Source organism: Callospermophilus lateralis, chromosome 16 (genome assembly GCF_048772815.1).
Source record: "Callospermophilus lateralis isolate mCalLat2 chromosome 16, mCalLat2.hap1, whole genome shotgun sequence".
NCBI classification, from domain to species: domain Eukaryota; kingdom Metazoa; phylum Chordata; class Mammalia; order Rodentia; family Sciuridae; genus Callospermophilus; species Callospermophilus lateralis.
Genome location: NC_135320.1, coordinates 56,281,802 through 56,306,734, shown reverse-complemented (window position 1 = coordinate 56,306,734; position 24,933 = coordinate 56,281,802). Strand labels below are relative to the sequence as shown.

Here is a 24,933-nt window from a genome sequence, read left to right as displayed (position 1 = left end):
TTGGCAGTCTGCCTTTGCAAATCTACTCTATCCATTTGTAGCTTTGACTTTGCCCTACTTCAGTGCTGTTTCCCAGGAATAAGAATAGGGAGGAACAAAAATTTAGCTGCCATACTGAAGGATGATTAAAAGGATCTTAGGAAGGTATGCCATCTGTGTGGCATACATCAGTCTCTGTAGAGAGGTACCAAGGTCCATTCCCCAGGAACATAGTGAGAATCCCATTTCCCATAATTGATGCTAAGAAGCAGAAATGATCCTGGTCTCATACATGTTTTCCCCACCTCTCTCCCAGCCTTCTCACTGTTAAGTCTGTCTCACAAGATTCATTGTGCTTTGTAGTCTTCCAAATAACCACATGATATGCTATTTTGTTACTCTTTATCTATAATATTGCTTATAGGCTAAATATTTTATGTTAAGAGACCACCTGTGAACATTTGAGGCTGTTTTGAATGTGTCTTGAAACAGAGGGGGAAATGTACTTTATTTTCATTAGGTCTTGCAAACCCTGAGAACAGAAATACTGAGCTATTGCCCAAAGTTTATATAATACCTTACAAGCCACTTTTCATAGTAATTATTAAGTTTTATTTATTAATTCGGATAACTATATAAAGATGCTAAGTAGATCCAACTCCTGTCTGCTGATTGCAATTATTTATTCTTGTTTTTCTCAATTCCTACTTTGGGGGGGAGGGACGGGTACTTGGATTGAATTTAGAAACACTCAACCAGTGAGCCACACCCTCAGCCCAATTTTGTATTTTATTTAGAAACAGGGTCTCACTGAGTTGCTTAGGGACTTGCTGTTGCTGAGGCTGGCTTTGAACTCGAGATACTCCTGTCTCAGTCTCCCAAGCTGCTTGGATTACAGGTGTGCACCACCATGCCTGGCTCAACTCCTACATGTTGAGGAGTTGAGCCAGGCATAGTTTTGTCATCTATTAATGCTTTTCTTCTTTTATAAAAGGGGATCTGACAATAACATAATACTTAGTGATTAATGGAACTACTTTTTAAGGTCAGCATTTTTAAGAAAACTGTAGAAATTCTCCCGTAGGTGCTGATTTTTACCATTTAGGGAATCTTATTTAGAAAGAAACATTCAAAATACTAAATTTATTAGAAATATCCTATTAAGTTAAATCAACTAATAACTATGATGGAAGTTAATATTCTTAATTTCTTCTTTCCTTAATACATGATTATACCACTCTTGAATAAAACTTTATAAAGGCTATTTTTACTCAAGACTGTTTTTAAAATAAACACAAAATCTACCAAATCACTGGCTTCTTATTCAGCACATTATTAAAACAGAGTAAATTATTTGTGAGCATATGGCTTAAGAACAATATATAGTTTTACTTTGAATTAGGATATATATATACATATATATGTACATATATATACACATATGCATGCATACACACATTCATATATGTGTGTATGTATATATGTGTATATAGATAAGTATATAAATACTATACACACACGTGTGCGCATGCGCGCACACACACACACACACACCCACATATATATGTATATAATGTGTTTTTCTTTTTAATCCCTGAACCCCATTTTTGTTTTAAATTCAAGATTCACAATCGTTATGAAGGCAAGGATGTTTCAAAGCACAAACGGAATCTGGCCATAGCAGGTGGTGTAACATTATCTGTAATCGTATCTCCAGTAGTAGCTGCTGTGACTGTAGGTAAGAAAATGCTAAAATGCTATCTACCTAAATTTTGTGGAGTTTTTTGACAGGGGTTTTTAAAACAAAGTATTGTAGTTGAAGATCTGAGGGGTACTTTTTAAATTCACCTTTAAATACAATTAAGTTGAACCAAAGAAAGTCTCTCATTCAGTAATAGACTGAATAGACTCAGGAGCCCACCCTTTGGGTAGTTGATAAAGTATTAGTGACTGGTAGCCCCTTCCCCAAAATATAATTCAGAGACCTGGTTCTTCTGTGTCATCTGAAAGCCTTGAATTTGCTTATATCCTTTAAGAGCTGGATAAATCCATGTTTGACAAAAGTGTTCCACCCAAATCTTCAGAATCCTAGCATTTTTTTTTCTTGTGATTTTTCTCTCGAAAAGATTTTCTCTAAACTTCGTATTTATGTGATTTTTTAAATTTCTAATGTCTAATATAATTCTTCTTTAGGTATTGGTGTACCCATTATGTTAGCTTATGTCTATGGCGTTGTTCCAATTTCTCTCTGCCGAAGTGGAGGTTGTGGAGTCTCAACAGGCAATGGAAAAGGAGTCAGGATCGAATTTGATGACGAAAATGATATAAATGTTGGTGGAACTAACACAGCTATAGGTAAGTCCTTTAAACAAAGAAAATGGGCTTATTAATAGTTTTAAGTAGGGGGAGCCAAAGATAACAGGCAAGTCAGAATTTTCTTTGTCCTTGAATGAAGCTTAATAGGGTTCATCCAGAAGTCCATTTGTGGAATGTATATGGATGAAAGAGGGTGGAATAGTTCTGGATGCCTAACTTCTAGCAGGAATATATATAGTGCCTTAAAAATCTTACATTTTTCACCGTATGTTTTGCCTAATACATTACAAATCATTAAGAAAAAGATATGAAGAGAAATGCAGTTAAAAGATGTCAGAATGTCAAAAATATCTTTAACCCAGTGTTATTCAAAGAAATATAAATTAAAGTAGTAGTGAGATGAAGAAAAAGGCCTTTGTAGGCTATCAATAGTAGTATAAATTAATGAACTTAAAGCACATGTTTCATATTTCAGCAATTTTTGTTATATAAATTTGTCACAGGGAAATAATTAGGCAAATAGGTGAAAAATAATGCCCAGCCCCTCTTATCCATCATTTTCCTCTCCTAACCTCTAAATGTTTGAGTTTCCTAGGGCCCAGTTCTAAGACTTAGCTTATTTATCTACACTCACTCTCTAGGTCATCTATTAAAACAAGAATTTCAAGCTCCATTAGTCTATAACCAAACTCTTTGCTTTGAAAACCTATTCTTCCCTCTGTCACACTAACCACGTGAATTAGCTTCTCTATTCTTTCTGTTGCTTGGTTCAAAAACATTTACTTACGATGACTCCCGCTAACCCCTTCCTATCCTAAATCTGATTTATCAGCAAATTAAGATGCTTCTTTCATTGTTCGGCCATAATCTAACCACTTGTTACTTTGCTATTTCATTAGTCCAAACTTTTAACCTTTCTTTAACTATTGTCAGCTTCTCAGCTTCCCCTCATTATCCCACAGTGCAGCCATGGTCACATCTTTTATCATTCCTTTGTTGTGCTCAAAACTTCCCCATTAACTTCTAATTCTCTTGCTTCAAGGAGCCCCTTATCTTGGCCCCTAAAAGGCCCCACATGATCTGCCCTGACCTTGTCTCTGAACTTATCTCTTTTCACTGACCTTTTTTAAGCCATCTGTCCTTGACTTTTGAGGATGCCGTACATGGTCCTGCTTCTGGGCTTTTAAACTTTCAGTTCCCTCTGCCTGATTCCTATAGATAATTTCATGGGTTACTACACTTATTTTGAGTCTCTGTGAGTATTCCCTTATCAAACAGGTCTTCTCTGATCACATTATATAAAATGGTGCCCAGAAATATAGACATGCACTTCTTAATCATTCTCACTTCCTTTACCTCTTTTTCACATAACTTTCATCACCATATGGTTAGATGTGTTATAAAAACTCAAATCCTGTGAATAAGTGAACCCTTCAATAAAAAACATGTGAAAGTACTATGAGATTAGAATATAGTGTTATCAGATCTGATAATAGCTTATTTATTTATTTATTTATTTATTTTTTTGTTCTTAGTAATATTTTTTTTGTTGGTTATTCAAAACATTACAAAGATTGCAGAATCACATCGGTTACACATCCACATTTTTACATAATGCCATAATAGTAACTGTTGTATTCTGCTACCTTTCCTATCCTCTCCTATCCCCCCTCCCCTCCCCTCCCATCTTCTCTCTCTACCCCATCTACTGTAATTCATTTCTCTCCTTATTTTTTTCCCATTCCCCTCACAACCTCTTATATGTAATTTTGTATAACAATGAGGGTCTCCTTCCATTTCCATGCAATTTCCCTTTTCTCTCCCTTTCCCTCCGACCTCATGACTCTGTTTAATGTTAATCTTTTCCTCCTGTTCTTCCTACCTGCTCTGTTCTTAGTTGCTCTCATTATATCAAAGAAGACATTTGGCATTTGTTTTTTAGGGATTGGCTAGCTTCACTTAGCATAATCTGCTCTAATGCTATCCATTTCCCTGCAGATTCCATGATTTTGTCATTTCTTAGTGCTGCGTAGTACTCCACTGTGTATAAATGCCACATTTTTTTTTTATCCATTCATCTATTGAGGGGCATCGGGATTGGTTCCACAGTCTAGCTATTGTGAATTGTGCTGCTATGAACATCGATGTGGCAGTATCCCTGTAGTACGCTCTTTTAAGGTCTTCAGGGAATAGTCCGAGATAATAAGAACTGTGACCTATATCTAGAAATCAACTTTTGGTCCATTCTTTAAACTCTTCAGATGACAACCTTAATGAAAACTTTCGAATCATTTTCCTCCAAAGTCAGCTAATTTTGTCAATAATCAATTTATTATAGAATTTCTGAATCTTTTGGATTTCTTGAAAAATTGGTGACCATTTAAAATTGAGGGCTAGTCCCTGAGCCAGCTATACTTTCTCAGATGTTTCCCATAATTACATGTCCTTGACTGCAGACATCTTTTCTATTCCTGTATGTTTTTTATACTCCATATAATTTGAAAGAATTTGAATTTGAATTTCATGGAGAAATTCAAGAAGGGGGAAATTAATAATCATACTTATTTATTTTATTATTTGCATTTAGACACAACATCAGTGGCAGAAGCAAGACACAATCCTAGCATAGGGGAGGGAAGTGTCGGTGGTCTGACTGGCAGTTTGAGTGCAAGTGGAAGCCACATGGATCGAATAGGAGCCATTCGAGACAACCTGAGTGAAACAGCTAGCACCATGGCACTAGCTGGAGCTAGTATAACAGGGAGTCTGTCAGGAAGTGCCATGGTAAACTGTTTCAACCGGTAAGAAATAACTGTTTTGATTTGTTTTTGCCTTCTGTTAAGTATGAGATATCAAGTATATGAGGAGAAATTTGAACACAGAGCATGATGATTATGCTAGTAGTGATGTTAAATAAAAGTTAGTTGCACACAGAAAAGGGATTTTAATTGTATTTGAATAAATCTGTCACAGTATACCCAGAATGTGGGTATAAAATTAAATCTAAGAAATAGCATTATGCCTATTTTTCAATGCACTAGTCAGATTTTATATTATAAAGTAATGCTGGTGTTTACTTAAGTGTACACTAGAGAATAGGCTGTGCTTAGCCTAGACCTTTATTCTGGGAGTAACAACAACTGGGTGTTAGGACATGATTTTGACTGAGGTTTGGGGAACAGGTTGAGTCAGGATATCCAGGGATGATGAACTGGGGCCAGATGGTCTGAGTCCTAAGGTATTAATAATGGTCACTTTTCACCAATAGCCATATTCAGTATTCTTTATTTCTTTTTATTAGCCTTGGGTTTTTAAAATATATTTTTAGTTATACATGGACACAATATCTTTATTTATTTTCATGTGGTGCTGAGGATTGAACCCAGTGCCTCACATGTACAAGGCAAGCACTTGGCCACTGAGGCACAATCTCAGCCCTAGCCTTGTTTCTTTTAATGTAGAGGACAATATATGAATTAAAGGATAAATCAGTTATATTTATCTTATTTTTAGGAGGTTTGCATTTGAACAAAAACTCAAGTTGTGTTGTATATTATTATTGTTATTTTAAAAGTCAGATGCAGGCTGGGGATGGCACGAAGGCTAGCATGTGCAAAACCCTGGGCTCAATCCCCAGCACTGTAAAAATAAGTAGATTTATAGATACATGATTTCAGATGTTATATGTAGAATTATCTTTATTATAGGATTTTTTTGACCCACTGATCTGTCATAATTAATGGTTGATAATGTATTCTAACTTTTGTGTTGAAACATTGCAGGAGTGCCACATTCTGAGTGAAAGTAATTCTCTTAAAACCTTACTTGGCATACAGCCAATTTTTCACAGTCCATTTGGATATCTGGTACTGTTTAGTGTGCTGGTTCAGTAGAATTTGAATAATCAAATAAGAGGAAACTAAAAAGATAATGGTGTCTAAAGTAACATCTCATTATGAAGGGGTTTTTTTGTTGTTATTTTTGGACCAACAATTGAACCCAGCGACACTAAGCTACATCCCAACCTTTTTTATTTTTTGTATTTTAAGACAGGGTCTTACCAAGTTGCCCAGACTGGCCTTGAACTTGATATCCTCCTGCCTCAGCCTTCTGTGTAGCTGAAATTATATGCGTGGACCATAGCACATATTTTCACTAAGGCTCTCAATTGAATTGTTTAATGATACATATTTACAGTACTGTTTTGGTTTTTATGTCATACCCTTCTCTTTAAGGTTGGAAGTACAAGCAGATGTACAGAAAGAACGGTACAGTCTAAGTGGAGAATCTGGTACAGTCAGCTTGGGAACAGTTAGTGACAATGCCAGCACCAAAGCAATGGCGGGATCCATTCTGAATTCCTACATCCCACTGGACAAGTAAGAAAAAACTAGTTATAAATTCAAAAGTATTTAAAATCAATTTATCCCTATCATTGGGCAAAAATGTCAGGAAGTAATGATGATGAATTATTATATTCTCTGGGGAAAGAAAATGGTGAGATGTCCAGAGAAGGCATTAGTGGCTTCCAGGAGATGAAAGGAGAGAAGAATGGGAACTGACTGCTAATGGGTACAGGGTTTCTTTTGGGGATGATAAGTTCAATGGTGATGATGGTTATACAATTCCTAAGATACTCAAAAACACTGAATTGTGTATTCTAAGTGGGTGAATTTCGTGATATGTAAATTGTATCTCAGGAAAGCTGTTCTTAAAAGGGGGACAGTAGCATAATGCCTAGAACAGCACAATAGGTCTACTATTTTTAAAAATTGAAGCATTATAGAGACAGACCTCTTATTTCAAATAGTTCTATTTAGGAGAATGTGTTTTGCATTAATATATTCTGATAGCTTTTATATATAGTATTTGGATTTTTCGTACAAAACCTTTCCCCTTTACTATCTGAGTAAATATAAAAAGGAAACTAAAAATATTTTTAATATTTGGTACTTTTATGTTTTAGAGAAGGCAACAGTATGGAAGTGCAAGTAGATATTGAATCAAAACCATCCAAATTCAGGCACAACAGTGGAAGTAGTAGTGTGGACGATGGCAGTGCCACCCGAAGCCATGCTGGTGGTTCATCCAGTGGCTTGCCTGAAGGTAAATCCAGTGCCACCAAGTGGTCCAAAGAAGCAACAGCAGGGAAAAAATCAAAAAGTGGAAAATTGAGGAAAAAGGGTAACATGAAGATAAACGAGACCAGAGAGGACATGGATGCACAGTTATTAGAACAACAGAGCACGAACTCAAGTGAATTTGAGGCTCCATCCCTCAGTGACAGTATGCCATCTGTAGCAGATTCGCACTCTAGTCATTTTTCTGAATTTAGTTGTTCTGATCTAGAAAGCATGAAAACTTCCTGTAGTCATGGTTCCAGTGATTATCATGCCCGATTTGCTACTGTTAACATTCTTCCTGAGGTAGAAAATGACCGCTTGGAGAATTCTCCACATCAGTGTAGTATTTCTCTGCTTACCAAAACTGGTTCCTGTTCAGAAGTTCCACAACTGAATCAGACTGCTGAAGAACATGGTAACAGTGGAATAAAACCTAATGTTGATTTATATTTTGGTGATGCACTAAAAGAAACAAACAACAACCACTCACATCAGACAATGGAATTAAAAGTTGCAATTCAGACTGAAATTTAGCCCATAAATGCTGCAAAACTGTTACCACTGAACAGCCTTGTTTGGAGCTGGTTGAACTATATATATGTGACTACTTTTAAGTTTCAAGTTACTAGCAAAAGCTAGGTTTCATAATCATAATGCAGATAACATTTTCTCTGTTCAGCAAAGCATTGTGTTTCATGTGAATCTTAATTACCAAACTATGAAATGAAGGCTTTAAAAGTGCATTATTATAAGAATAGTAAATCTTAAGAGCAAAGCATGTTTTGTGTGCTTGTCACAAAACATTGCTTGATGCACACACCTGTGTATTTAGATAGAAATTTGGCTTAATTTATAATCAATATAAAATACTAATTCAGTTCCAGTTCTACAGCATTCTTACTAAGTAAACTTGAGGCTTAGGGATCAGTGGTTAGTGATATTTTATTGAAACCACTAAGGGATAACTTGACAGGTTATTCTGGATATATGATACTCTTTGTAACATTTCTGTTCATAACTGGGCTTGAATTTCATTTTTTTCTTCACATGCAATGTGGATATATAAAGCTTAATGCAGCCCATTTGCAACCATTTGGATACTTAGACACTTTGAGCAAGATTGTGGCAGTTTTTGCACAACTTTGAAATAGAAACACCTGGTACTCTGTATATCTCATATTGTTGATGCCGTTTTAGAAGAAAAATGTAAAGGTAGGTAATTAAGTGTACTGACAACAATAAGATATATGACTGCAAAATTAAATTCCATTAGGTTATAAGTATCACAAAAATGTCCCCTTTTACTAAGGGGTAATTTGAACCCCATTGATTCTTGGTGCCTTTGGGATAGACTGGGTTTTAAGGACCTAGTTATTTGAGGATTTTGCTGTGTTGTTTTCCATACTGTCCTCTTTAGTCACCTTGGATTATATAGAAAAATACAGGAAATAGAGAAAAATGAATGTGATTAATAACAATACTGAATAAGTATTAGCCTACCAAAGATACACTCAGGCTTTAGAGAATAACTTTAGGTAACCTCAGTTTTTAAAACATGTATCTTTTGCAATGATGACATCAAAGCACTGGTGCAGAGCTTGTACCAAGTACAAAAGGTCCATGTATGGTTGGCTTTATTTCCTTTTGTTTATGGAAGATGTTTAGCTGACATAAGCAGAAGTTGGCCAGAATACTGCCTGTTAATACTATTAACTTCTTGTATAATTCACTTAAATAAAGCAGGTTAACCTCATTGATAACAATTAAAAAGTTCCATCTTATGTGTTCTTTTAAGTATTACCATTATGGTGCTACAGAGCATTTTCTTTGATAAAAAAGAAAAATGTCATGGGCTGCAGTCTTCTTCTATCACTTTTCCTCACCAGGTCCATTAATATGCTTATAACACTAGTGCCAGTTATTTTATTTGATAATGCTTATTAATGGTATTTGTATATTTGTTTGCATTCCAGTTTTGTTCAGTAATGAGTGTGTAAACTGCATATGTGAAATAAATGTAAATACTAATGTGTTACTGCCTTTTAGTGTATATACATGTGTTTTTATAACGGAATATTATTTGTTATACGGAATATTATTCATAAATATTGCAAGCCATTGAGACAATCTGCTTTCTTAGCTCAAAAGTTTAGTTTGCTGGACTTTTCAAAAAAACATGATTAAAAACTGTTCTTTCTTCATTTCAATTCCTGGAATTTCCCCTCAAAGGAAGATGATTTGTCAACATAATTTCATTTCTTAAGATAAATTCACTGAGTTTGATAAGTAGATCTATCACTGAGTTGTGGAAAAGGATCATTATACAAATATGCATCTTAAACAAGTAAAAAGATCTTGGCTACTTTAAAAGAACCATTAGATTATGAAACTAGAACCATTTAAATTCAAGCTAATAGTTTATCAAGTACTTTCTACTCCTTTTTTTCCCCAAGTACTTTCTGTTCTTATAGCCTCTATAAAATGCACAGATTGTTTTTGTTTTTGTTTTCCTGGCACATAGTTAATACTTCATGAAAATAATATGTTTGAATATGACTGCCTTGACATTTCTGTAAAAGGCTAAAGATGAAAGCTAAATGAACTTTGAAGGAATACAGCAAAAGTGGTAACACATTGGAGGGCCTGCACTCATTTCACCCTCCCCACTTGTTTTCTTTTAAGAACTGGAGGAAAAATCACATGACAGAGGGAAAAAAATACAAAAATTATAATAGTATACTACCTTACTGGTGATTATATAGACTTCTAGTTTAACTGGATTCTCTGTAAATTAACAAATATTTAGCTTCAGAACACTGAATTATCTTTATGTTAAATTTGCATAACCTGTCAACTAATTTTTGCTGTAAGTGGGTTAATTTTGTAAATATGTTAATTTCCACAGCATTAGTCTGGTTAAATATAGACATGGATCACTAAAGGATAAAGTATATATTGAAACCCATCAGAGGATTTAATTCCTATGAGCAGAATAACTCATGCTCCATAGATTGTTTTGCCTTTCCTTTCAGTCTCTGAAAAGAGTTTTAAGACTATATTTTTATATGGTTCCTTTGGGTAGATTTGTTGTTTCATATATTTCCCTCATTTAAGTACAATATATCATGTTACAATCTAGTATTTACTTATTGGTTTTGAATGCTAAAAATAGTATTCTAAACTTAAGGAGAGTTACATTGGTTGAATAGTAACTGTTGAATAGATGAATAGTGAGTTTGCAAATTTAATTCAAGTTGAATCACTATATGTATTTGGTATGCTAATCGGAATTTTTGTGATTTCTACCTGTTTTGTCATTCAACCAAGTAACAGATGCTGAAGTTATGTATCATGGTGCTAAACATCCATTCTGGCTACAAAGAGCTTATAGCTGGGAGAAAGACAAAAATACTAAAACATACACATAGCTTAAAATAATGTCAGATGATGGTTGCTATGAAAAATGCAAGGAGGGGGCAATAGAGTTACTGGGGATTTGTGGAAATGGTGCTGTTTTATATAGAGCAAACAAGAAAGGTCTCTGCTTATAGGACAAAGATGTAAAGGATGTTAGGAAGGGCTGTGTAGATACACCTGGTGAATGAGCATTTCAGAAACAGATCTTCAAATAAGTTAATGGACCACTGAGACATCAATCTTGGAATTTGAATTTGATATCCAATAGGTAAGTATGCCACCCCATTTTTCTTAGAGGGTGTCATTGCTGTTTTGGCACTCTACATTTCCATAAACCTCTTAAAATAACCACTTTTAATTCCAATCATTTTCTCTCCAGATTCTTTGGGATATCTGTGTATACATCATCATCTGTGAATTTATTTATTTAAAAAACACTTTTACAGCACCTTGAAGTATCAAATGCTTTCTAAGCATTTTAAAAATATTAACTTACGCCTCAGAACAACCCTGTGAAAGGAGTACATGTTATCCCCCATTATATTAGATCTAGACAAGGTAACTGAGAAACAGTGATATTGAGTACTTGGCCTGGAGTTTGCATAACTGGTAAAGTGGCGGGGCTGAGATTCAAGATGTTTTGTTTCTTAGGTTATTGCATCATTTCTTCTTCTGGTCCATTAGCACTGTTTAGGACTCCTAGGGTATAATTTGTTGTAGGAGTCATTGTTGACTTAATAATTTCAAAGGGAACCTTTCATTGTTTTAACTATGATATTAATTGCATATATTTTATATGTATTCTTTATCAAATTTAGTCAGTTCTTTTCCAGCTCCTAGTGTAGAGCTCTTACTTTGGAAAATGTTGAATTTTATTATCTGCTTTTTAGGGAGGGGCATCAGTTACATAATTGGATTTATTCCTTTAATGTGCTTCTGTGGTGAATGTGATTTTTTGAACATTAACCTAGGATGAACTTCAGTTATCAGAATGTGTAAGATTGGGATCATGTCTTCTTTGAATGTTTGGTAGAAATTGATGTTAAAGCCATCAGGGTTTAAATTGTTTGCTTGCTTTTTTAACCATGGAGAGCCAGGTTTTCAGGATTGGTAACCAGCTTGATTTCATCTATGTTATATGAGCAATAAGAAATGGCAAGTTCTTTTCTCTGTAACAGAGTTTGCTAATTCTATGATGTGTGTGTATTGGTGGCAACAGGATAGTCTGGCTTTTACTTTTTTCTTTTTCTCTCCAGCATTTTTCCTGGATAGCATTGGAGCACCTGTTTCTGCTACCATTTGTCCTGTGTGAAGGAGGTAAAACTTAGATACTATGCCAGATTGACATACAGGTACCTCCAGATTCTGAATTCTGAATTCAAGGTGCTAGGAAAGCAAATCTTAAACAAGCAAACAAAAATAACCTGTAGGCTCTTAAAGTCAAGGATCTTATCTTTCCTTTTTGTTTTTCCTATACTTGGAGTATTCACTTTATATTTGAAGAGGAAATTAAGGGTAATATGCTGTGGTGCAACAGAATAACTGAACAAAGGGAATGAAGATGTTTTTGAGTTGTTGCCTCAGAGTTGGTGACTGGTGTCTTTCATAACATTGTCCAGTTAAATAAGGTGTTTACTAGTGGCTGAAAAGTAATCATTTTTAACAAGGCTTTATACCAAATTTGTTTTTAAATGTTCTAGAATGTATGATAGCCACTGGAACATAATTTTTCAGGGCTGATACAGCCAAGGCATTTTAACTTTGCTTTTTGGGGGCTTTTGTTCTGTTTGTTTAAATAAAATGTAATGCTTTCAACCACATAAAGAAATGATTGCCTTAGAGGTAACATAAACAGATGTTTTAGAGGCAGTTATTATAGAAAGTCTAAATAAAATGTACACAAAAGAATTTATTTCTCTCTTGCCCCTTTTTCCCTTTCCTCTCCTCTTTGTTTTCCCCTTTCTCTGCTCTGCCCCTCTTGTCACGTTAAGTTCTCCCATAACCAATACAAATGACCTCATATTTATAAAGCAATAGTTCTCTCCATGTTTATATAGTCACACAATGCATATATTCTTTGATTATTTTCCCAATATTATTTTAGATCCTGAATTTTCAGTTCTGTGAATATTTCAATGAAATTGACACAGGTGGTATTAAAATAGTTAGGAAACTAAAATTAGACCTTATATATTATATTAATATAATTATATAATTTTATATTACATAAATATATACTTAAGTTTTAATAGGTTATTTCACATGGAGACAGTGGGACAAAATGGGTTAAGGAAGTCTGTCCTAGTCTTCTATAATAGCTCCAGTTCATCCTTTTAAAAAAATATTTTTTAGTTTTAGGTGGACACAATATTTTATTTCTGTGTGGTGCTGAGGATCGAACTCAGTGCCTCATGTGTGCTAGATGAACACTCAGCCATTATTGAGCTACAACCCCAGCCCACCAATTAATTCCATTTAATGGCTGTATTAAAATTATATAGTATAAATGTTTACTATAATTATTCAAACATTCTCATATTGATGAACATTCACTTCATTTCTGCTTATTTTTTCCTTACTAGAAAACCCTCTAGGAAACACCCTAATATGTCCTTTATTTTCTGATAGTTTTAATTATGAGTGGTAGATTCGTGGAAATCAAATGGTTATGTTTGAGTACATGTATTTAAAATTTTAATGATTCTCAGATTCTCTTCCAACAAAGACCATCAGAATAATTTATAGTTTACTTAGTACTACATGAGTGTCCTTATTTCTGCATTCCACCAGCAATTAGGTAATTGTAATTTTTGCAAGACTGTTTAGTTATCTTTTACCTGATTTTATATTTTCTTGACTAGTAAATTTGTACATCTCTTCATTTTGTCTTTTGGGGGATATGGGTATTTAAATTTACTATTATATGCTTTCCCTGTTTGGGGTTGTTTTCTTGTCAGTTTGAAAGTGATCTTTGTATATTATAGCTGTTATCAGTTTGACTTACTACATTTTTCTCCAAATCTATTATTTGACTATTTGTTAGCAGCTTTTTTTCTTCCATTTTTTTTTTTTTTTGGTGTGCATTCTATTTTATTCTTGAGTAAAATTTTTATTGTAATATTTTTGAACTTACAGAAAAGTTGCAAAGATAGTTCGGAGTTCCCATATACTCTTTTTTTTTTTTATTGTTGGTTGTTCAAAACTTTACATAGTTCTTGATATATCATATTTCACACTTTGATTCAAGTAGGTTATGAACTCCCATTTTTACCCGTATACAGATTGCAGAATCACATCAGTTACACTTCCATTGATTTATACATTGTCATACTAGTGTCTGTTGTATTCTGCTGCCTTTCCTATCCTTTACTATCCCCCCTCCCCTCCCCTCCCCTCCCCTCCCTCCCATATACTCTTTACCCCCCCCCCCTTTTTTTTTTTTTTTGTTGAACTGGAGGTTGAACTCAAGGGCACTCAACCACTGAGCCATATTCCCAGTCCTATTTGGTATATTATTTAGAGACAGAGTCTTGCTGTTAAGAGGCTGGCTTTGAACTCGTGAGCCTAGTAGGCATGCGTCACCGCATCTTCACCCATGCGTTTTATCTTTTTTTTTTTTTTAACAATGTGAAAGCTATATCATTAATATGTTTAATTGTAATATTCAGACCTTGTAATCACCTTAAGTTCTCTCCTAGTCCTAAATGGTACTTTTGTCTTTCTGTCTTTATTAGATTTTTATTTAATTTCTTATATTTGCTTTAGTCTGTCTTGAATTTTATCTTGGCATTTGTTATAATATAGAGGTCCAATTTTATTTTTCCAAATGTAAAAACCATTTGTGATGGGCACTACTTGTCCCATTCCCACCGACTTGATTACTACCTTTAGACTGCAATCTGCTTGTAGGTTTCTACTAAAAAGCCTGCTGGGACATTGACTATCAATGTGGGGAAAGTTTGCATCTTAACAGTAGTCTTCCAATCAGTCAATAGAGCTATCCATTTTTTTTTTTTAAGTTCTCTCAATGATGCTTCGTAGTTTCAGTGTACAGATCTTTAAAATGTCTCATTTTTTACTAGTTTTTAATTGAATTTGGTACTTGATTTTGATCCTTATGTCTGCAAATAGTTTTACTTCTTCCTTTGATAATGTTTGGGGCCTTACAGTATGGCCTCAACCTCCAGTAGTGTTAAATTAGTTAAGAGTAGATATCCTTAACCTCATTTCCAGTCATAGAGGGTGGAGGTATTTAGTCTGTCACTCTTCCCTGGCTTTTATTCTTCCTGGTAAATTTTTAACAGGCTCAAGTAAATATCCTTTGGGGATTGATGGGAGAACCCAAAGTTTGCCTTTTCCACTTCCTCAGGTAATTTGCTTTTGTTTTCTCATTTTAAAAAGTTGAGATATGGTTCACATAACATAAAATTCATACTTTTCTCAAGTATACAATTCTAATGTGGTGTATTCACAAGGTTGTACAACCATTACCACTATGTAATTCTAAAACATTTTCACTACCTCATTAGCAATACCCATTAGCAGTCAGTTCCCATTCTTCTTTCCTTTCTGTCCCTGGCAACCACTGATCTTCTATTTCTATGAATAGCATCCATTCTGAACATTTCATATAAATGGAATCATAAAATGTGTAGCTTTGTCTTCTTAATGCTTTCAAGGTTTACCATGGAACAAACAGCACTATATCACTTCCTCCTTCTTTTATGGCTCAATAGTATTCTATTGCTTAGATTTCACACACTTGTGTTTATGCATTTATCAGTTGATGGACAAATTTCTGCATTTTCAGCTTTCTTGGATATGACCAAGAATTTTGAAATTGTTGAGTGAAATGGTAATTCTGACTTTTTGAAGAACTGACAAACTGTCCCAAAGCAGCTGCACTATTTTACATTCCCATCAGCAGTGTGTCATAGTTTCTAATTTCTCCACATTCTTGCCAATACTTGTTTTTTTTTTTAAAATAGGACAAGTATTGAATGACTTTCCCTAAAACAGGTTAAGAAACTAAAATGAAAGAGGTCAAATGGCAGGTTTTAAGAGTAAATTTTCATACTTAGGATGTGACTTTAGGACACTATCAAAACCTTATAGAAAAATAAAAAATCAATTCAAATTGCTTTGTTAGTCTCTTGTCTGCCGTCTACCTGCTAATAGTAATTTCTAGTGCCTGTGATACTGGAGATTCTATAATAAAGCAATCCAGTTTTCCTGAGCTGTTCTTATGATGTGGCTTAGATTTTAGAAAATATTCTTATTATCTCATCCTTTTTAATACCTGTGACCTTTGAGCATTTCATTGATGCTTGGTGTTACTGACAACTTTTCCCAAGTTAAGTATAAGTTTATTAAAGGTAAGAGCTCCCCAGTGTTTTATTCAGGGAGCCATATACATAGTTTCAGTTTACTTAAAATGCTTATACAATTCATATATTAGTTACTGCACAGCCCAGCTTCTCAGCCACTGGGTCACAAATTTCAACTTCCTCTTTTTAGGTTCCTAACCTCCTAGACTTTAGATATTAAGATTCCCAAGTGACTATGCAAACATACCAGGAATGAATGAGAAATGTTCAGCTTCTCTATAATAGAAACTTCTAATCTGCTCTGGAAATTCTTTTTAAGAATTTTGTTTTATTTAGTTTGATGGTAGAATGCATTTTGACATGTTGTACACAATTGGAGCACAACTTCTCATTCCTCTGGCTGTACATGGTGCAGAGTCACACCAGCAGTGTAATCATACATGTATGTAGGGTAATAGTGACTGTCTCATTCTACTGTCCTTCCCATCCCTAGAGCCCCTCCCCTACCCTCACTCCCCTCTACACAAACCAAAGTTCCTTCATTCTTCCCTACCAACACCCCCAAACCCCACCCCACTATGGATCAGCATCCACTTATCAGAGGTTTTATGGGATTGGCTGGGAATTAGCATATTTAAGGCAGTGTCCTCTAGATTCATTCATTCAGTGAAGACAAAGTATCTACCTACTTGTGCCAGGCTCCAATAGTACTCACTTTCAGTACAAAAACAAATTGGGGAAGAAAGATGCTTACTATTCCAAGTAGTCTCTATACAAGCCAGGCATAGTGGTGCATACTATAATGCCAGCAATTTGGGAGGCTGAGGCAGGATTCCAACTTTGAGGCCAGCCTTGGCAATTTAAGGAGACCCTGTCTCAAAATTTTTAAAGGGGGTTGTGGAAGTAGCTCAGTGGTAAAGTGCCCTTGGGTTCAATCCCCAGTATCCCCCACCCTAAAAAAAAAATAAATAAATAGTCCTGTGCAACTGTTGTAACATGACCAATTTCCAGAAGATGCCACCAGAGCTCAAGGAACAGCCACTTGCTTTCTGGCTATAATACCAGAGGGGTCTTAATGTGCATAAATATGAAGGTGTATTTGAAGAGTTTTCTTTTATCCTTTCCAACCACATAGATGAGATCATTGTGCTTACAGAAAGCAAGCAGTTAATCAACCGACACTTAATGATAGGAATATAGCCTAAGAAATGGAGGTAATTTTGTTGTGTGAACACCATGGAGTGTCCTTGCACAAACTAAAACATCTACAACATCCTAGGTGATATGAGATACACTGTTATGTGTACATACACCAGTGTGTAATACAATCCATCATTTACTTTTATAAAAACTAGACATAAGTTTTCACTCATAAAAGTACAGTTTGAAAGGTTCTGTTGATGATTTTGAAAATATTCTGCAATTATAAAAGATTAGATAAAGTAACAGTGATTATGGAAATAATGAAAGTGAATCTTTCACCTTTACTTTTAAATATACAAGAAAACACCCCTAAAAAGTTAATTAATTGTAGACTACTGGAACAAATGACAATACATACTGATTGAGACCTGAATGTTTTATTGTTAAGAAATACCTTTACTTTGGCCCAATTAACAAAGAGTTTTCAATATGATGAGTTCTTCACTTTCCTTTTATAATACAGGGATAAATATAGTCACAAAAGCCGAAAACAAAAAAGGGGAAGGGAACATTATGTAAATGTTTGAGAAAAATATGGGAAAAAATTCAAATATAAATGCAGGCTTAATTTGCTTTTATATAATGGATGTTTTGCTTACATAAGCAATATATAAGAGTCACTTTTTAAAATCTAGTAAAAAGTGGTAGAAACTTTTGGCAATTTTTGTTCTTAATCATTAGGCAATACTTCCTTATTAGAAAAAATAAGTTTCTCTTATGGCTGTCATTGATAAACACAATTTATTTAATAATCACTTCATCATAGATTTCAGTGTTGCATTTCATTTTAATTGATTTTAATTCACTAGTAGTATAAAATGGGATTTATATTATCTTATGATATAAAGTGAATAATCATAACTTTCACTTTAAAAAATTTTTTTAAAGATATTAATTGATCTTCCTCATAGCTCAGAGAAATGCAGTTTAACTCAAGTTTTTAACAGGTGAGTTATTAAAAGAAAATGCGTACTATAAATTAAAATGTATTTTTAACATGTTCTAAACATACTTTTTAAATATAAAGATGTTGGCTCGGGTACATAAGAAAATATTTACAACTTAATAAAAGCAGATTGTAGAATATACATGTTCTGTGTATAAAAATAAGTAAAATGTTTTACAGTCCAGACCAAGGGATCTTTTCTAAGCCAGGTTTTATCCATGCAACTCTATTACAATACCATTCGTCGGTGTTACGGGAGCACACATGCATGGAAGAAATCTAACAATAACCTTGAGTTAAAGCTCATACTGACTTTTTAAGGCTTGTACATCTTCTAAAGTAAAATGGTGGTTTGGTGTGGCTGAAAGATTATCAAACAGCTGTTGAATTTGCTCCTTTTGGCCCTTGCTAATCAATGTCAACATCATCTGAAAAAAAAAAAAAAGGCAAAAAAATTAGTTAAGAAACCCTGAAAGAACTGATATCATTAATAAAACACTTTATCACTTACCTTAAACCTTTCTGCTTTACTCAGATACAAAAGATGTTGATACACCAAGGAGGGATCCTTATCAATAAGATGATTTTTCAGAGACTGAACTAGAAGAAGGAATGTATCCCCTTCAAGTTTGTTACTCAGCAACACTGGCAAATCTTTTGGTGCAGTGATGGCTAAAAGGTGTGCACAGGCTTCTTCATCTTTCCTTGTATTGATAGTATTTATAACCTGGCCAAATTCATAGGCATTAGTAGGCTTGGAAATCTCAAGTCTCTCAGAGTGTTCTAGTGTCCCACTGCTTCCACCTCCCTTCTCAGGAGCCAGGCATTCAGTTGAGATGTCCCCTGAGGTTCTTTCAGGCTCCTCATTGCCTTCATTCACCTTCATGAGAAAAAAAATTATACAGTGACACTGAATAACAGTCACCACACATACTCTGTTGCCTTTGAAAATGGAAATTGAAAACCACAAGTAGATTGTACTTGAGTTTTAAGTCAGAAGTATGTAATTTGTAATAAAAATCTATAATTTCTTTAGGAAGAGAATTTTAGGTTCTAAGAATCCAAATTCATAAATGTATCCTATATATACTACTTTAAAATCGTTTTACATTGAAATTTTTATTAATTTTATTTTCAGAACTTTCTTTGAATAAAAATATTGCGCAAAATGAAAACCTATAACATTTTTTCTCTTTTTCTTGATAAATTTTACCATTATTCTTATTTCCTTACATTTAACAGAAGTTCACTACATTTAACAGAAGTTCACTACATTTTTCAATCTCAGAACAGTTTTTTTCTTCCTTCTCTAAAGGGAAGAAAACTTCTGGCTTCTCTCACCTATTAGCATCTTATTCTTAGTGGAAATATAAGACCAAGAATTGGTATTCATGAAGGTGCAGGGATTTATGGCCTGGCATTCTTCACTAATGGCAGAGCAAAACATCTGAATTATTGGAAATCATAAAGCCACGTTTTGATCCTGGGATAGTCCAAATATTCCAATGAGCCAATCTTATTTCAGAGTGCTAAAAAAGGTCTGAGAAAATCTGGAAAATCTCCATGGGGTGTGCCTTTTAGGGTCCAGAAACTGAAGTCAGTTCTGTCAGGATTCTCCAGGTCTAACCTGAAGCAAAGCCTGATGGCTAAGGGCTGTGGCTCCAATATGCCATGGAGTGTTAGCAGTGCCATGAGCAGGCCAGACTGGCCAGCAAAGAAAGGAAGAACTGAAGAAACAATGCCAGCCATGGACCCACCCTGGGAAATCACAGTGGTTAATTATGACTGCAAAGGACAAGTTTTGTCTTTATCACTGGCTAAAATTTTTCACTGATCATCAGAATAAGAACAAGATTTTGTGGAAGTCAAAGGAATATGACCTTAGTTATGTATAACATCTCCAAAAGAGTACTTTCAAAGATAATGAAATACAATACCTCTTGAATTTCAATTTTCCTTCTCTCTTTCCCTTTGTTGAATGATGCTGTGTTATCCTTAATATTGAGGAGTCTGGTTACCTCTTCCAATTCCATCTTTGCTTCAACAATATTTGGGTCTAATAGGAGAACTTGATTGAGATCAGATAAGCTTTTCTGATAATTCTGAAAATAGGAAGACAACAAATAATTTTCATAAATAAAAGACAAATCCTCCATTAGCCTGCGTGACAAAGTAAACTGTGTACCTAGGGGGGTCTTGTAAAGCGCCTGTGTGTGAGTCTGCAGCTAAAGGAGTATAATCCACTATACAGCAAACCCCTCTATTGAAGAAAGAGCACAGAATATGGAATTAGTAAATCCACGTGCTATTCTGTGTCACTACAGCTTTCCTCTTTCTTACACTTGGTAGGCACCCATCTCGATAAGCAAACAAAAGAGTCAAGAGTCTCATGTTGGCTACCTCCTTGTAGTGAAACTCAAAAAAAGACCCTAAGCTGGGCAGGGTGACAGTCCTACTACTCAAGAGGCTGAGACAGGAGGATCACCTAGGCTCAGCAGTTTGAGACCAACCTGGGCAACATAGTGAGATAAGCTTAAGTTTTCTCATCTTTAGAATATAACAAAAACTCTATTCTAATTTTCACAAGGCTATACCAAAGAATAAATTAATAAATAATAGTTTAAACCAATAAAGATATATAAATGGTAGTAATTATATTATTATCTCATAAAACCCTTCAAAATTGTTTACTGTTTGAAATAGGTGTCAACCTTTAACCTAAGAGACAATAACAAAATGTGTCCATTGACTCTGGTATCAGATACAGATGCCACAAAATCAGTCTGCTGTGACAGACCATGTCCTGGAACTTTAAACTATTTTAATTAAACCAAATTGTGAGGAGGCAAAGAATCGTAATGATATGTGACACATTAATAACGGCATGCACTGGAGATTGAGCCACAGATGAGCTCTGTTTGTGGTTATATGACATTCCTGTAATGCCATAACCCTACCCCTTCCCTCAGCAACGTGCAAGAGCAAGAGTAACATGTTGAAAGGGATAACCTTAAATCCACTCTAATTTATAAAAAAGGTAAATTGTTTACGAACTAATATATACTATTAGTGATAAATTTCCATACTACTGTGTTGCAACAGCACAGATAGAACCTGCTAAGGGGAAAAAAAAAAAAAAAAACTGACACTGTATTTATACCCCAAGTGGGTGTGAATATGGTAACAGCAAACTTTTACCATTCTAAGCATTTTTCAAGGCTGACTTTATTCTCACAATAGCTCTGTTAATATTAACTTTCATTGTTCCTGCTTTAAAAATGAAGAAACTTTGGTGTAAGGAAATAAGAGATGATCACAGCAGCAGTGCCTAGAAGATAGGTGATTAACAGTGTGAGCTCTGAGCTGCAGCGTTGAAATGGAAGTCCAACCTACAGGAGCTGATATGGTCATTTTCACTCACTCAAGAAAGTCTGCCTGAAAAGCAATCTGCTTGGTTGGAGGAAATGCGAGAGAACATGTGGGTAAGTACTAACACAGAGGCAGGGAGAGGGCAGGGCAGCAGGAAAGGAGAGGACAGCACCAGGCAAGGAGGTAGTGCGGGGGGTGTCCACCCCCGCCTTACAAGTGGTCACTTAGCTGACCCTGTGTGTGCAGCTGGGAATACTGTGGCAGGACAAAGCTGGGTCATGCCCTTGTGGGAGCTTACATCCAATGATAAGGAGCAATAACAGAAGTAAACACATGAAAAAGTAAAATAATTACCAACTGTCATGATAAATAAGAAAAGGCTGTGCCAGACACCCACAAGGGAAGAAGGGGATCCCTTTTGCTACAGTTGTCAGAGAACAAGACCTGAAGACAGCAGCCATGCATAGTGGTGGGAAGACCAGAACATATATAAAGTGTGGCACTGGCCAAAAGGAGGCCATGACCTTTAAAAAAAGAGTATAATCATATGTGTTGGTGATAATGTTTACTATTAGTAGACATTTTTTTAATATTTATTTTTTTTAGTTGTAGTTGGACACAATACTTTGTTTTTATTTATTTATTTATTTTTATGTGGTGCTGAGGATCAAACCCAGTGCCTCACATGTGCTAGGTGAGCACTCTACGGCTGAGCCACAACCCCAGCCCCTAATAGACATTTTTAAACTATAAAATTGATCATTATTTTATAGCGTATTATTCACTTTGATATTTTGGGCCTTGTAGCATCCCTTATTGGCTGTAAACTCCTTAAGTAGGCACCCTGTTTTATTCATCTCTATACTAACAATGCTTACCACATAATCTACCACATAACATAAACATAATAAGAGAAATAAAAACAAAATATTGATTACCTTTTTTGTGAAGAGCAACTGTAAATACTTCTCAAAACTGCACACATACACAAACTACTAAAGTCAGCTAAGAAAAAAGATCAGAGAAAGCAGAATGTGCAGTGGGAGGCACAGGACACCTGTGCCAATTCCTAGTTACACTCACCCTGAGCAAACTGATCCAGGTGTGAAATCTGACACATTTCATAAGCAATTGTAGCCTTTAAAGATTCTAAAATTAAATTCACTTGGCACACAGTTCAACCTACTGGACAGATAAATCAAGCTATGAAAAGTGAAAAGAGAACAAGATACCAGTCTCATAATATGGTGGGACAAAATTACTCAAATATGGGATTTTTTTCCTGCATCATAATAGAATTTCTAAAATTCATTCCAAGGATAAAATTCTAGTCCTTTATTAAGTGCAGTTTCTGATCTTGAGTCAGCTAAACAGGTTTAAAGAAGCAACCAGTACAAGGTGGACCTGGTCTAAGAGTTTGGCCATTTGGCCATATATAAATTCATGAGTCAAGCAAATTTATCCTCATTTACCCAAATCCATCAGCTCCAAGAGTTAAGTAAATTTTGAAGAACTCTCTTAATTCATAGTGCCACACACCATCGAGGAAATCTTTTTTTTAAAATATTTATTTTTTGTAGTTGTAGTTGGACACAATACCTTTATTTTATTTATTTATTTTTATGTAGTGCTGAGGGCCTTGCACATGCAAAGCAAGCACTCTACCACTGTGCCACAACCCCAGCCCCAGAAATCTATTTTTTTTTTTTATTGGTTGTTCAAAACATTACAAAGCTCAGAAATCTTGACATTAGGTTTACAAAACAGTTTTGCTAACTAAAAGTGGAGTGGGGGTTAGGGTTGTGGCTCAGTGGTAAAGCACTTGCCTAGCACGTGTGAGGCCCTGGGTTCAATCCTCAGCACCACATAAAAAATAAATGAATAAAAAAAGTGGAGGGGTCATCAGGGTCACCTGGACACTGGCACTGTAAATATGGTGCAGCTGCATGGCTCTCTCAGAAGGAGGCATCTGGTCCTGGCAGGAAGCGCAGACATGGCTCTACTGCAGTCTGAGCGGATTTGCAATCTAGAAATGCCTGGTTACTCTGTGCACACAGATGACACTCATCTGGTATACTAAGCAACAACATGACTCCCAGCAAAATCCAGGTATTTCCCTTTCAATGATGGGCATGGGATTAAAAGAACTATCTCTAACTCAAAAATTCAAAACTACTCCCTGTACAAGCCTGTCCCCACTTCCTATGTACCCTCCATTATCACACTGCACCTCCTAGGTCTCTAGGTGGCACTCCCTTCTAACTCCAGACATCTCACTGTTGTGTCCTGCCAACTTTATCATCAAACAACCTTGAACCAACTTCTATTATGGTCTGAATCTGTTCCTCCAAAATTTGTATAATTATTAAACCCACAATACTGTACAATATAAGTATATTTGGAGACAGTCTTGAAAAACGTAATTAAGTTAAAACTAGTTGGTTTTAGAGTGGGCCCTATTCCAATGTGACTGGTGCCCTTATAAGAAATGGAAAGTCAGACACAGACACATAGATAGGGAAGACTGTGAAGATGTAGAGAAGATGGCCATCTGTATACTAAGGAGACAAGCCTCAGAAGAAACCATCCCTTCATGATCTTAGACCTCCAGAGTGTGAGAAAATAAATTTCTGTTGTTTAAGCCACTCAATCTGTGGCACTTTGTTACAGAAGCTCTGTCAAGTATACCTTCTCTCCTTCCTCTAGGCTATGTGCTTCTCACCTTGGTGGCCTCCCACTTACACTCCTATTCTATTAAAAGACCCCTCTCTGATCTACCTTCTATGTTGTCCCGAAATTGGATCTGTCACAGTAGTATTTATCCCCTAAGGTTGATGCCATCACCTGCAGGATCAAGCCTAACTTCCTTGGCATGGCCTCTCTTGATCTGACCATCTCTATCCATCATCACTCCCACTTACTTTCAGCTGTATAGCTCATGAACAAGTTCATGTGCATAAGAATGTCATAGTAGTTTCACTCATAAAAGCCCCAAGCAAGAAACAACTGGTGTATGTATAACAACTTGTGATATTCACACAACAATGATAAAAGAAACAATTCCTGATACTCTCAAAATGAGTAAATCTCAGGTTATATTGACTAAAAGAACCCCAAAGAATAGTGTACTCTACGATGATGTCAGAAAAAGCAAAGCTATGAAAATAGAAATTAGATGAAGAGGAAAGTGAAGAGACAGCACAGGGGCTCGGGAAGCTTTCTGATATTTTCTGGGATTTCTGGTTACTATATT

At 35.3% G+C, this 24,933-nt stretch overlaps 2 protein-coding genes across 5 annotated transcripts in view; one reads left to right on the top strand and one right to left on the bottom strand.

Moving 5' to 3' along the window:
- The window catches only part of Rnf19a (ring finger protein 19A, RBR E3 ubiquitin protein ligase), a 42,687-nt gene extending 33,237 nt beyond the window's left edge, over positions 1 to 9,450 (top strand). For both annotated transcript variants that reach the window (XM_076835393.2, XM_076835394.2), the window contains 5 exons: positions 1,603 to 1,717; positions 2,173 to 2,334; positions 4,883 to 5,096; positions 6,531 to 6,674; positions 7,262 to 9,450. In XM_076835393.2, the coding sequence (XP_076691508.2) occupies positions 1,603 to 1,717; positions 2,173 to 2,334; positions 4,883 to 5,096; positions 6,531 to 6,674; positions 7,262 to 7,952 (1,326 nt within the window). In that variant the 3' untranslated portion in view covers positions 7,953 to 9,450. The remainder of the gene's footprint in view (positions 1 to 1,602; positions 1,718 to 2,172; positions 2,335 to 4,882; positions 5,097 to 6,530; positions 6,675 to 7,261) is intronic.
- An 8,283-nt stretch (positions 9,451 to 17,733) lies between these two features.
- The window catches only part of Spag1 (sperm associated antigen 1), a 59,725-nt gene continuing 52,525 nt past the window's right edge, over positions 17,734 to 24,933 (bottom strand). For all 3 annotated transcript variants that reach the window (XM_076835422.2, XM_076835423.2, XM_076835424.2), the window contains 3 exons: positions 20,249 to 20,413; positions 18,823 to 19,191; positions 17,734 to 18,739 (listed from right to left, as the gene is read on the bottom strand). In XM_076835422.2, the coding sequence (XP_076691537.2) occupies positions 18,608 to 18,739; positions 18,823 to 19,191; positions 20,249 to 20,413 (666 nt within the window). In that variant the 3' untranslated portion in view covers positions 17,734 to 18,607. The remainder of the gene's footprint in view (positions 18,740 to 18,822; positions 19,192 to 20,248; positions 20,414 to 24,933) is intronic.